The sequence below is a fragment of the Drosophila willistoni genome (assembly GCF_018902025.1).
Source record: "Drosophila willistoni isolate 14030-0811.24 chromosome 2L unlocalized genomic scaffold, UCI_dwil_1.1 Seg196, whole genome shotgun sequence".
Lineage (NCBI taxonomy): Eukaryota > Metazoa > Arthropoda > Insecta > Diptera > Drosophilidae > Drosophila > Drosophila willistoni.
In genome coordinates this window covers 4,484,941-4,497,447 of record NW_025814048.1, presented here as the reverse complement: position 1 = coordinate 4,497,447, position 12,507 = coordinate 4,484,941, and the positions used below count along the sequence as shown (strand labels likewise).

Here is a 12,507-nt window from a genome sequence, read left to right as displayed (position 1 = left end):
CACTACTCGGAGCGTGATCACTCCATGTGACTCCGTGGCGCAACGGTAGCGCGTCTGACTCCAGATCAGAAGGTTGCGTGTTCAAATCACGTCGGGGTCAATGAGAGTTATACTTTTTTTACTTTCTTTTGCATCCAAATAATTAAGAAACAAATGGCTATAATATTTAAACCGCCAGTAGAAAAAGAAACTACTTTATTTTTAGGCTAATTCTTCAAAAAAAAAGTGACTTTTTGAGAATTTTTCTTGTTGTTTCTTAAGAAATCCCAATCGTTGACCCCGACGTGATTTGAACACGCAACCTTCTGATCTGGAGTCAGACGCGCTACCGTTGCGCCACGGAGTCTTGTTAGACTTCTCGACTCAATGTTAGTTTTAAAGGCAAACACAAATTTTATAACAGCACTGTTAGCTTCCCACAGCAAATTGTGAGCTCTGTTAATGAAAACTATCGATAGTATTACAATCGATACGTTAATCGACATTCCGGAGCAAAATATATCGATTAATCGACATTTTGGAGCAAAACCAATCGAAAATCGACATTTTGGAGCAAAACCTATCGAAAATCGAATTTGAATTTGTGCACTTTTTAAAATTTTTATACCCTTGCAGAGGGTATTATAAAATTGGTCAGATGTTTGTAACGCACAGAAGGAGACGTTTCCGACCCCATAAAGTATATATATTCTTGATCAGCATGAGAAGCTAAGTCGATATAGCCATGTCCGTCTGTCCGTCTGACCGTCTGTCCGTCTGTCCGTCGGTGCGTACGCGTTTTACTCAGCCATCTTAAGAGCTATCGGGATGAAATTTTTTTTGGGAGCTTTTTTTTACCCGGGTGAGATAAAGTATGAAAATCTTTGGGATCGGACCACTATATCATATAGCTCTAGAAGAAACATTTTTGCAAAAATTGGAGTTTCCCCATGAAATTTACCAATATGATAGTAATAGATATAAAATCTCAGATCCCAAAATTTGATCTGATCCGATAAATAGAACACAAGTTACAGTCAATATAAATCGGTTCAAACGCTGCCGGCAGCGCTGCTTGCTGCTTACTACTGCCATCATCAAATCAACAGAGCACACGCATACACACACAGACGCAACGCTACATGAACTGTATGTGTATGCGTGCCGTGCTTTGCTTAGAAAATGATGGAAGAAGAAAAACTTGTGGTAAAAAGAGAAATAATATTTTGTTTGTGTATTGATGAATTGAGTTGCAGGGAAAGAAATTTCAAAAACGAAAAATATTATTGCCAAGTATACTGCAAGGGTATATAGCTTCTTTGATATTTTTTTTTTAATGTTTTTTTTTTATTCTATTTGTGTGGCTTTCTTCTGGAAACTGCGAGAAGATGGGGAATTGCAATTGCAAACGCGACAGGTAGCCACATGTGCTCCTGTCCAGGACACGACAGCATCAGTGATTCCTGTGCCCGCAATTCCTAAAAACGGCATCACTCCTGATGGCCAAGTAGTTCCCCCATTGGCCATCCATGAGCCACCACCACCAGCCCAATCGGGTGGGGCTCCAGCCATACCGACTTTGTCGCCACCAGCAGCACTTCGCAATCAGTCGAGCCACGCCGTTCGCTTCATCTCAATGTGGGGCACCAGTCGAGGAGATGCCTGACACACAACAGCATCATCAGTCTTTCACTGCTGAAGAGAAAGTCAATCCTAGATCCTTCTGCTGCGGCAGAAAGAACCAAAGATCTATCAGATAATCATCATCAAGTGGTGGCTCGCCGCAACCTGGACCCTCTATGTTGGGCCTCAAATAATGCAACCGTCAGGATCTGTTGGAGCGGTTCCATTTTTCTTTCACAAATCAGGCGGACCACCAGCAGCCAATGGCCAGGTGAACAGGTGAGCAGGTGAGCCGCCACCTGAACTTTATGAAAGCCTCAACAATGGCAATGCCAACGGCCTGACTGCGGCACCTCAAGCGGCTGCAGCTGTTATACCCAATGGTAATGCAGAAATATGACTGAAAAGTTATAAGTCTTTATTTCTTATTTTTTGACAGTAGAAAATTCAATATACAAATGGTGATTCTTAAAATATCATTGACAATTATATTGCAAACAAAGTGAGTCTGTCTGCACCTTTAATATACATATTTTCCATGTTTATTATAATAAGCCTACCACTCATTTTGGTGACGTACATCCAGGTGTCTTTTACTTCGAAAGGCGCTTTCGTGACTTGGCTTGGTAGATAATAGTCGTTGAATATTTTTGGCAGGACATATACTATAGTTCTTTTAGACACCACATTAGGGTTTAGAAATGTATGTCTGTTATTATATGATACTGGGTCTCCGTCATCCCACCAGAATGGAATATCTAGAGCCTTTAGTTCGCTTTTTCGACTTCTTTCCGTCATTTCTAATTGGAGCAGTCTACTTTGATAAAGATCTTTTACAGTTTGTGGCGTTGAGCCCGAAATTTCTGCCACCTTATCCCAGTTTTTAACCCTGTGGAATCCTCCCCGGTCCTCTACAACTTTGTGTAACCTGAATATAATAAATAATTATAATGATTTTAGAATACTTACGTAAACAATAAGACATCATCATCATCGTTTAATTGGCCATTCGTCAGTTTGGCCAGCCTGGTGTTGAATGCTTTAAGTTGAAAATTAAAGGATTTCCATTTAATTTCCGAATGACATTGTGAGTAAATTTTTTTTGGGGTCAGGGCCTCCTTATCCTCAATTCCATAATTGGAATTTTGTTTTGCTGGCGTCACTGGGTCACTGGGAGTTAACTCTGTCCCTATTGTCTGATCCTCCACTGTCTCCTCCACTGTCCCTATTGTCTGATCCTCCACTGCCTGATGTCCTAATTCCTGACGTACTATTTTCTTCTGCTTCAATGCCGACCCATGGTTCTCCTGAATTATGTGCCTCCTAAAGTTGTACGGCATATTTGTGGTGTAGCTGCAGCAGTTACACTGGTAGATGGTTTCTTCACTTTTCTTTTCGCCATGTTGTCTCTGATGGTGCCGCTGCACGTTTGAGCGACGTGGACTTTTGAAATTGCATTCACTGCACGAAAACATTTTTAATTAATTAAATAATTTTTTTTTGGCGTTACAAAGCGTAAAACTTTTGCAAAATGCAACTCTGATTTTTCACCGTTATATTTTGCGTGATTCTGCTATGGAATGCGAATGTTTTATTTTTACAAAATGTTTAGTATTTGATCTAAATCATCACAATCAATTTCCTTGTCGTACGATCCCATAGTGTCAATCATATCTAGATACTTTTTCGGCACTTCATAATTGTGGCAGCATTTGTTTGACAGACGCAAACCGTATCTATAAATATATACATTTCATTATTAACTTTATAATATAATTTTTAAAAATACATTTACCTGACGCATAAAATTGAGTTAAGCATTTGGTTTTTACGAGATTGACTTGGCTGAAAATTCTCTCCACTTCTGCATTCGACCATGGCAATGAAAGCAATGCCATTGCAAAAGTGGCCAAGTCCCCAAATTTATTGTTTCCACCCGAATCCTTGTATGATCGTACTTCAACCCAAAACTTTGTAGTGTCCTCAGTATTGTGCCACTTAATTAGGTGAATGTTTTTGTATTGGTGTTCAATACAGGCAATATTCTGTGAGTCAAAAAGCTCTAGTATTGGAACTATATTTTAGGTTTTTTATTAAAAAAAAATCCAGAATTCCCGCTGCCCGCTGTTTCGAAATTTTTCCCGCAAATTAGTTATCAAAAAAGCCAGATTTGACGGGAAAAAAGCTGAATTGGCAACACTGGTATAACTCCTCGCTAATTCAAAAGCCGGGCTCTAATACCGGGACCTGACTCAAATACTGTTTTTTTTTTCTCACAATCGTGCAAAATTATTGATACATCGATACGCCGTGTTTCATCGATGCATTTCCATCTCCAGCGCGTAGGTTAGGTGAAAAAAATAAAGAAGACGTTTTGTGCGGAAAAAAAGCGCATAAAAATCATAATCACCGCATCATCTTGGGAGATAATTTGAGACGCAGCACAGGCAGAGAGTGCGCGCAATATCAGAATTGCACAATTTTTCTGCGCCAAGTTTTTTTTTTCGCATCTTCTGCCATTTCGGTGTAAAACTGTGCATCAGTGTGAGTGACTAAGCGCGCGTGTGTGAGTGCCGCCAATCCAAAATTGAAGCGGAAAAATGGATGTGGCCAAGTTGGAGAAGATGAAGGTAGTGGACCTTCGAAACGAACTGCAAGCGCGTGGTTTGGATACCAAAGGAGTTAAAGCGGTGCTTATCGAACGTTTACGGGCACATGTGGATGGCGCTACGGGAACAACCGGTGAGGGTAAGCATTGCCATTCAGTTTGTGTGTGTATGCATCGTGCAAGTAGCCATGTCTGTGTGTGTGTGCGTGTTTGTATGCGCGGCTTGCCGCGTAATATTCTCAGTGGTTGTGTGTGTGTTTCACCGTTTAGCGTGTAATTTTTTTTTTTAATAAAATTTTTCATTTTGCATCAGAAGTCCTAAGCGAAAATGACAGTGGGAGGCTCTTTATGTCATCCTTCATTCTATAACCCAATCGAATATTTTTGAAGTACGTTTTCGGTAAACCGGTACTTAAATTTACAACATGAAACAAATTTACCGCTAATTTCAATTCATAAATAGAAGTGATGTTTGTAATGGCTATAATCAGAATTACTTGAATTAGCAATAACAAATTTTTTCATCACCAGATGGCGCTCCAGGCACGCCAAGCCGACGTCAGCGTCGCACTCGTTCCATGTCCCGTTCTCCTTCGCCAGTTGCTGTAGCTCCAGTCGCCGCTGAGCCCGAATTGGAGACCCTAGCTGAGGAGGAACAGACGGGACAAGATACAGAGCCGGAAAAACAGCCAATAGCAGAAGTTGAGTCGGAGGCTGCAGCAGATAGCGAAGACGAAGAAGAAGAAGAGACACACCCGGAGGCAATGGAAACTGAGTCTCATGACGATGAAATTGAACAAAATCCACAGCCTGAAGCTCCTGTTGAGGCAACAGAGGAAGAGGCAAAGTCCGATCAGGATGACGAAGAGGCAGAAGATGATGAAGAAGCAGACCAGGAGCAACAGGATAAATGCACCAAAGTTGCAGATCAAGACGATGAGGTCGAGAAAAATGAAGAGAATCAAGCAAATGGAGATGGCCAGAAAATGGATGTTGATGATGAAGGAAATGCTATCGATGCTAAGCATTCAGATACCGAGGATAAAGAAAAGGAAGGTGAACAGGAGGAGAAAGAGAAGGAACGTCGAAAGCGCTCGCATAGTCGTTCCCGTTCTCGCAGCAGTTCACGATCAGCCAAACGCCGCAGCGGTGGCGACAGTAAACGTGAAGTCAAACCTCCTGCTGAGGAGCGCACGGTGCCCGAAGATGAGCCCACCATTGATGAGAACAAAGTTGGATTAAGTTGGTGTAAGTAGAGCATTCACAATAATCATTTAAATATTCTTCTGGGTACAGTCTCGTCAAGCTATTGCAAATTACGTTACAACTAAAAAAAAAATGTAATTTCCAACATTTCTTTTACAGTCGATTCGGATTTACATCTTCGTATTGATTCGACCTCATTTGCTTCGGCCAAACCGTTGAATTCGGAAATTTACTCGTTAATTTGGTCAGGAGCTCGCGCCAATTATGGTGTCCGCCAAGGAAAAGTTTGTTTTGAAGTGCGTTTGTCCGAGGAGTCTGTTCCCGAGAATTCACATCATTTCCGCGATGAATCGCATGTGCGCGGCTTCCGCGTGGGTTTTTCTAAGCCACAGTCAACATTGCTTTTGGGCGAGGCAGAACATTCCTTTGGCTATTGCGAAAGTGGACGCAAGGCCAACCAGAGCGAATTTACAGATTACGGCAAGCCCTACCAGTTAGATGATGTCATTGGATGCTATCTGGATTTGGAGAGTGAACCATGCACGATTAAGTATACCCTGAATGGAGAAGATCTTGGTGTTGCTTTTGAATTCGAAAAGAGCATATTGGGTGAAGAGGATGCCCTTTATCCGCACATACTGACCAAAGGTTATGAATATGCGGTGAATTTTGAAAATGCTGAGGAACTGCTTGTAAATGCCGAGCGGCCAACTCGCAAACGTCGCCGACAACGTAAAGAGGAGGATAAAGAGGAAGACGATGGCGGTGAGAAGTGGAAGGTCTTGGATGAGGCCACAGCTGATGATGATGAAGTTGTCGAGAAAAAGGAAGATGACGGCAAGACTGAAGAGGAGACTGCAGATAAAAAGGATGAAGAAGATGCTGGCGACAAGGCTGAGAAGAAGGAAGAAGAAGCCGAATCCAAGGAAGAGAAAGAGGACACTGAATCAGCTGTTGAGGAAAAAGACGATAAAGTTGGTTAGTATAGAAACTCGAAATATTTTTAATGTTTTATTGTAATAAATATGGAATTATGTTTGTGTTTTTTCCATTCATTCATTTAGCTGAAGCATCTGTCGAGTCTGAAGATAACGCCGAGGCTGAGGCTGTTGCTAATGGAAACGGTGAATCCGCAAAGGAAACGTCTGCCGAGGAAAAATCATTGGAAGAAAACGATAAGCCGAAGGATGAGGACGAAGATGATGATGGTCCTTCGCCCAATAAACGTCCCAAGACCGATTCTGATGAGAAATCAGTACAAAGTAAAAGCGAAAAACCAGCAGAGGATCATTCAGCTGAAGACGAGTACGAAGATGTTGTTCCTGTACCAAGAGAAACTGTTGCTCTCCTCCCAGACTATGTCTTAATTGGCCTTGTGGCCGTCGAGGAACGTATCCTCGGTCCACAGCGCGCTGAATCACGCAAGGAATGTGAAGTAATTCTATTGGTTGGTCTGCCTGGTTCGGGAAAAACACACTGGACCCAAAACCATGTGTCCGAAAATCCCGCCAAGCGATATGAGGTCATTGGACCTGATTCTATCATAGCCAAAATGACGGTGAGTATGCAAAAAAACGCAATTAACATTAGAAATAAATTGAGAGAGTATTTGAGAATTTGAGAGGGTAAATCCCCATACTCATTTTGAATTCCCTTTTCAATTTGAATTCATTAAATCTAGATAATTATCTAAAAAATTTTTTGTTTATCACCTAGATTGATGGTGCTTCGCGAAAAACGGTGCACAAGGGCCGTTGGGATAAGGTGTACGAGATTTGCTTAAACAGTCTAGGCGGCCTGGAAGATATCGCCATGAAACGGCGTCGTAATTTCATACTTGATCAGGTAAAACATGCAACAACATATCTAGAAAACACACAAACAGAAAAAAGTCCAGAAACACAGAAATTTCAACAACAAAAATTACCAAAACACATAACACATACATACAACAAACCAAAAGAAAAAAAAGAAAATCCAAGGAAACCCGAAAGCAACAAGAGTTTTTGATAAGGAGCATTGATAATGACATTGCGAACATTGTGGACCCCGGCAAGGAAAGGCACACATTTTTCGCTTTTCATTACGATGCTCGTTGTTTTTATGGTGATTTTTTTGTTTCTTTTTTTTTTTTTTTTTTGTTCGTCTTGATTTGTACATTTTTGACTATGTATTTTGAAAAATTGTTGCTCCCAAGTGCTCTCCATCGTGTAAGGGAAGAGGGTGACGGGTGGAGAGTACCAACGTTTGAAAAGTATAATCAGGTATGTTATAGATTACTAAGTCAATCTGATAATTAGTTTGTGTTAAGTGCGTGTGTGTGTGTAAGTATTTGCGTTAGCTTAAGTTTTATATAGAGGGGGGGAATCTAAAACAGTGATTTAATGGGGTTGAGATGAATAATAAGATAATGGATACACAATGATAATTGGATGGAGAATGGAGCGTGCGGCAAGGATGCCACTTGTAAGTAATGAACGAATACGTTAACGTTCGTCTACAAAAATTATATATTAGTGTAAACCTCTCTACTACCTCTACCTACTATCTCACTATCTCACTGAATCTGATCTATAAAAACCAAATATATATAAATATGTATGTATGATGTATCTACACAGAGAGCTAATGCCCGATGATGTTTCTGCTGCCCTCACAACTCTACGACCAGCAACAACCTAAAACCACAAAACTCTAGCCAACATATCTTTTTTCTTATGTATATTTTTTATAACTTTAAGTCAAACTGTTGTTAGAAACCAAGCAAAAAGTAATGCCAACTCCCTGGTGGAGCTGTGCCGCAGCGCCTATGGGCGTGAATTTGTGTTCAATTTAAAGAGAGGTATAACCATTCAGGTATGTCTTAGAATGTAAGTAATAAAACAATCGACGAATATCGGGGATTGGACTATACGATGTTGTCAGTCGTCGTCGTCGTCGTTTATTATCACCCAAATGTGTTTCTGTGGCTACAAACAACAACTATACAACATGGACTACAAAACCACCATGAAAACAACAACAACATCAATCAAAATCAACCTATCCAACCGATCCAACTGTATTCCTATTGTAGACAAATGCCTATGCCTCGGCCCAGCGACGTAAAATGAAGGGTTTTAGCGACTTCAAGCGCATTGCAGTTGTTTGCATACCCAGCGAAGATGAATTGAAACGTCGCATCGCCGATAAAGAGGAAAAGGGAAATGCTTTTACAGTTAAAGAATCAACAATTAATAATTTGCGAGGTAAATATTGTCCACCACCAACAACAACGAATTGACATTGAAATGATAAATGAAAAACAATATACTGTTTTTGTATCTATTTTATTCTAAGAAGGCAATTTACAAAATGTGTTAAAAAACAAAAAAAAAAATGACAAAAATAGAAAGAAAAAAAAAACTGAAAACTATGCCAAAACAATTTGTTGTAATGTAATGTATATTAGTTTGTAACCAATTGTAACGTAATTGTAAGATATATCTTTCAACTAATGTTTATATCATTATGGTTTTTTTTCGCACTTATTTATAATTTTCATTATATGCCTATCGATAAATATTGTATCTCTTTGATCAAATCGTAACACCAAAAAGAAAACCAATCCCATTTCACCCAAAACCAAAGAAAATTGAGCTTAATTTATGAAAAAAAACTACGTGGAAAAACTTCCAATATTTTCCTTCAACTACATATATAATTGCAACAAATTTTCGAAAGTAAAAAACTTACTAACCCAATTGATATCGATTTCTTGAAATCTGAAAAATGATTTGCCTAGACTCACTTGATGGCGCTCAATAATCCATTCCATCCAACATTCTCCCTGTCTCTGATCCGACATCCTCATCCTTCCTCCCATCCTTTTACTCTATATATGAAAACCAAAAAAAAAATATTGTATTAAAATGTAATTTTTCACTTAAGTAGCAATTCATAAACCCATATTGATGTTCACAATTGTACTCTTTTTTCAGCCAACTTCACCTTACCGTCTTTGGAGTTTGGCTGGTTTGATGACATAAACTATACGGAGCTAACTGGCGACGAAGCCAAGGCCGAGGTCAAGAAGTACAATGAGAAGGGCAAGCGGGCCATCGATGCGGACCGATCACGCGACAAGCGATCTCGTGGAGGTCGCGATAACTATCGTCGCGATGATCGTAATCGCAATAATCGCTATGGTGATGACCGCCGACGTGATTATGGAGGAGGTGGCGGCGGCGGAGGCGGTGGACAACGTCATGACAGTCGTTGGAACGATTCCAGACGCGGCGGCGGTGGCTACTCCAGCAATAGTGGAGGTGGCGGCGGAGGCGGCGGCGGTCGTGGCTATGACAATCGCAATCGTGGCTATGGTGGTGGCAGCGGCGGTGGTGGTGGCGGCGGCCAACAAAATTGGATGCAAAATAATCGACGAAGTGGCTATGATGATCGTGGTTATGGAGGTGGCGGCGGCGGCGGCGCTGGTGGTGGCCGTGGTTATGATAATCGTAACCGTAACTATGGTGGCAATGGCGGTGGCGGAGGAGGCAGTGGTGGCCAACAAAATTGGATGCAAAACAACCGTCGCAGTGGCTACGATGACCGTGGTTATGGCAGCTCTCGGGACTACCGCGATCGAGACCGTGGTAATGATCGCAACAACCGTATGGGTGGCGGCGGTAGCAGTAACGATCGAAATCGGGGCAACAGCCAAAGCAGCTATCGCTCTGGAGGTGGAGGCCAGCATCAACAACGGGATTTTCGGCCTGGCCACCGCGACATCAAAGAAGATAGTCGCGGTGGCTATGAGCGGTCAGCTGCCCAAACCCTGCCCAAATACGGCAACAATGCAGCCCAATCTGCTGGCGGTGGCGGCTACGATCAACAATACAAGCAGCAGCAGCAGTCAAGCGGATCGACTTCAGGTGGCAAGGTGAGGAAAATGTCCCATTTTCAAAGAGGATTTTTTGTTTTATCCAAAAGTATCTTTTGCAGTCTTCGCTTAGTGGCAAATGGAGCACATATGCCCAGCACCAACAACAACAACAAACGCCACAACATCAACAACAAGCGGGCGTCTGGCAGCAACAACAACAGCCACAACAGTACCAACAACAACAGACCGCAGGCCAGCAACCCTATTGGGGATATAATCAAATGCAAGGTAAGTAGTAAGTGTAATATAATAATAAATTAATGTTGGATTAATTTGAATTTCCGTAATTAACAGGTTATGGCAACCAGCAAGCCTGGCAAAATGCTGATCCACAACAACAACAACAGTGGATGTCCTGGTGGCAGGTAAAATTCATTCATTTCCATTCTGTACAATCGAAAACACAATTAATTAACGATGCTTTTCCTTTTTCATAGCAACAACAGCAACAGCAAGGAGCTGGCGGAGCAGCGGCCAATAATGCAAGCGGTGGTGGCATCACTTCAGGTGCTGGCACTGGCAGTAATAATGATAGTAATGCCTCCAATCATTATTGGTCTCAATATTCATACTCCTCACAATCCAATGCGGGCGCCGATAAAAAGTAGATGACAAAACGGGTAACCCCCCACCCAAAGAAATCAAGAAGAAAACAAAGTATAACAAAAACAGCAAAAACCACAGCACCACAATCACAAGGGGATGCAAAACAACTTCATTTCAACACACAAAAATACACAGAAGTACACTTAAAAATGTTAGTTTTTAAACGACAAACACACAACCCGAGAAAAACGTAAATTTAGTTTAGCCAGTTTTAAGCATCTGTGGGCACATCGCCCCTTCCTACCAGCGGCGAAAGTGAACAGAGAAACTATATTTGTAACCTTTAACCAACCAACCATTCTTGCGAGAAACAATTTAAAAGAAAGTTATATTCATTTATAATTTAAAATTGTACATTTTTTCTTTCGATTTTTCGATCTGAGTGGATATTGAGAGATGCCCATTCAAAAGAAAATCGAAACCAATCAACAACCAACAAGCAATTGAATAAACTTTGCTTTTACTGATTTTCCATTTTCCTCATTTTCGTTTTTGGCATACATAATAACGTATCTAGGACAGTACAATTTGTTTTTAACGTTTTATTATTGTTTTATTTTTTTTATACCTACGAGAAACCACAAAACCATATTTGGAAGACAAAAACGCGTATGAGACAGAAAATTTAACAAATAAATCTCTATAAAATAAAAAAAAAAACCATACCTAATGGTGTCTTTTCAATGGGGAAAGCGGAAGTGTTTTAAAGATTATGTCAAATCGCTTGACAAGATGTCAACGGAGTTCCAAAATCCAAATCCAAATCTGTGCGCCAATCCACTCGAATTTCTAGATTAGGTCGCCGCATTTACATTTCATTTCATTTTTTTTGTATTTGGTTTTGGCCTTTTGAAGATAACAACAATTCATTGATGATGGCTAACAGCTAACGGGGCATTCGACAATTCGGAAATTTAGTTGTTAGTTGAACACTAAAGTGTGAAGTAAGTAAAAAAAAATTTAGCGGGTTAGTTAAAACAAGGATCACAGGAACCTCTTTGATACAAGTGCGGAAGTGAATTATTGAACATTAGTGCTTGGTAACTAATTGTGGGAACTGTGGAGTGCTAATTTTCATATCGCAGCTGTCACTTGATACCTAAGCCACTTGTGATATACAAGTTAGGGATTGGTTAATGTTAATTTTGACACATTTGACGTGATGTGTAGGCTACAATTATGCAAGAAATTTGAAATGGACTATAATACCACTTCAAAAATTGACCAAGGCTCTATAAGAACTTATTAATATTAATGCTTTTCCATTAATTTTAATTTAAAAAGGATTAGAACAATAGAATTCTTTCTATATCTGTGACAACAGGGCGTATTCAACCTCTATATGCTTTATCGAAGATGGAATTTCTTTAATATATGTATAATTTTCTTTCTCATTGATATCGTTAGACTTTTAAAGGTATAAAATCACAACGTCAAGTTTAAGATGGCCCATATATTTGATTTAAATTTTAAAAACAAGTCAATTAAGATATTATTGATATTAAATAAATTTAGCCAATCTGAACTAATTATGTGAGTAACATATAAATGTTTTAGACCA

At 40.2% G+C, this 12,507-nt stretch overlaps 2 protein-coding genes and 2 non-coding genes across 7 annotated transcripts; 2 read left to right on the top strand and 2 right to left on the bottom strand.

Annotated features, from left to right (window-relative positions):
* Window positions 1–28: 28 nt before the first annotated feature.
* Window positions 29–100, top strand: Trnaw-cca. Its single transcript has one exon. It is a non-coding gene; the product is annotated as a tRNA-Trp (tRNA).
* Window positions 101–274: 174 nt separating this feature from the next.
* On the bottom strand, window positions 275–346 carry Trnaw-cca. The gene has a single exon. It is a non-coding gene; the product is annotated as a tRNA-Trp (tRNA).
* A 1,653-nt stretch (window positions 347–1,999) lies between these two features.
* On the bottom strand, window positions 2,000–3,688 carry LOC111519855. 2 transcript variants are annotated; one of them, XM_023182120.2, is made up of 3 exons: window positions 3,398–3,688; window positions 2,572–3,338; window positions 2,000–2,519 (listed from the first exon to the last, which is right to left on the bottom strand). In XM_023182120.2, exons 2-3 carry the CDS (start codon window positions 3,075–3,077, stop codon window positions 2,486–2,488), a joined length of 540 nt encoding a protein of 179 aa, XP_023037888.1. In that variant the 5' UTR covers window positions 3,078–3,338; window positions 3,398–3,688; the 3' UTR covers window positions 2,000–2,485. The 2 variants fall into 2 exon arrangements, with proteins under 2 accessions (XP_023037888.1, XP_023037889.1); XM_023182121.2 differs by having other exon boundaries at window positions 2,000–2,513; window positions 3,398–3,686.
* A 231-nt stretch (window positions 3,689–3,919) lies between these two features.
* On the top strand, window positions 3,920–11,413 carry LOC6640113 (heterogeneous nuclear ribonucleoprotein U). 3 transcript variants are annotated; one of them, XM_023174902.2, is made up of 10 exons: window positions 3,920–4,344; window positions 4,742–5,458; window positions 5,576–6,394; window positions 6,481–6,974; window positions 7,133–7,261; window positions 8,493–8,664; window positions 9,397–10,337; window positions 10,400–10,568; window positions 10,635–10,705; window positions 10,778–11,413. In XM_023174902.2, exons 1-10 carry the CDS (start codon window positions 4,203–4,205, stop codon window positions 10,946–10,948), a joined length of 3,825 nt encoding a protein of 1,274 aa, XP_023030670.1. In that variant the 5' UTR covers window positions 3,920–4,202; the 3' UTR covers window positions 10,949–11,413. The 3 variants fall into 3 exon arrangements, with proteins under 3 accessions (XP_023030670.1, XP_002063435.1, XP_023030669.1); XM_002063399.4 differs by having other exon boundaries at window positions 3,920–4,350; XM_023174901.2 differs by lacking the exons at window positions 8,493–8,664; window positions 10,400–10,568; window positions 10,635–10,705; window positions 10,778–11,413 and having other exon boundaries at window positions 3,920–4,350; window positions 9,397–9,506.
* Window positions 11,414–12,507: the final 1,094 nt, after the last annotated feature.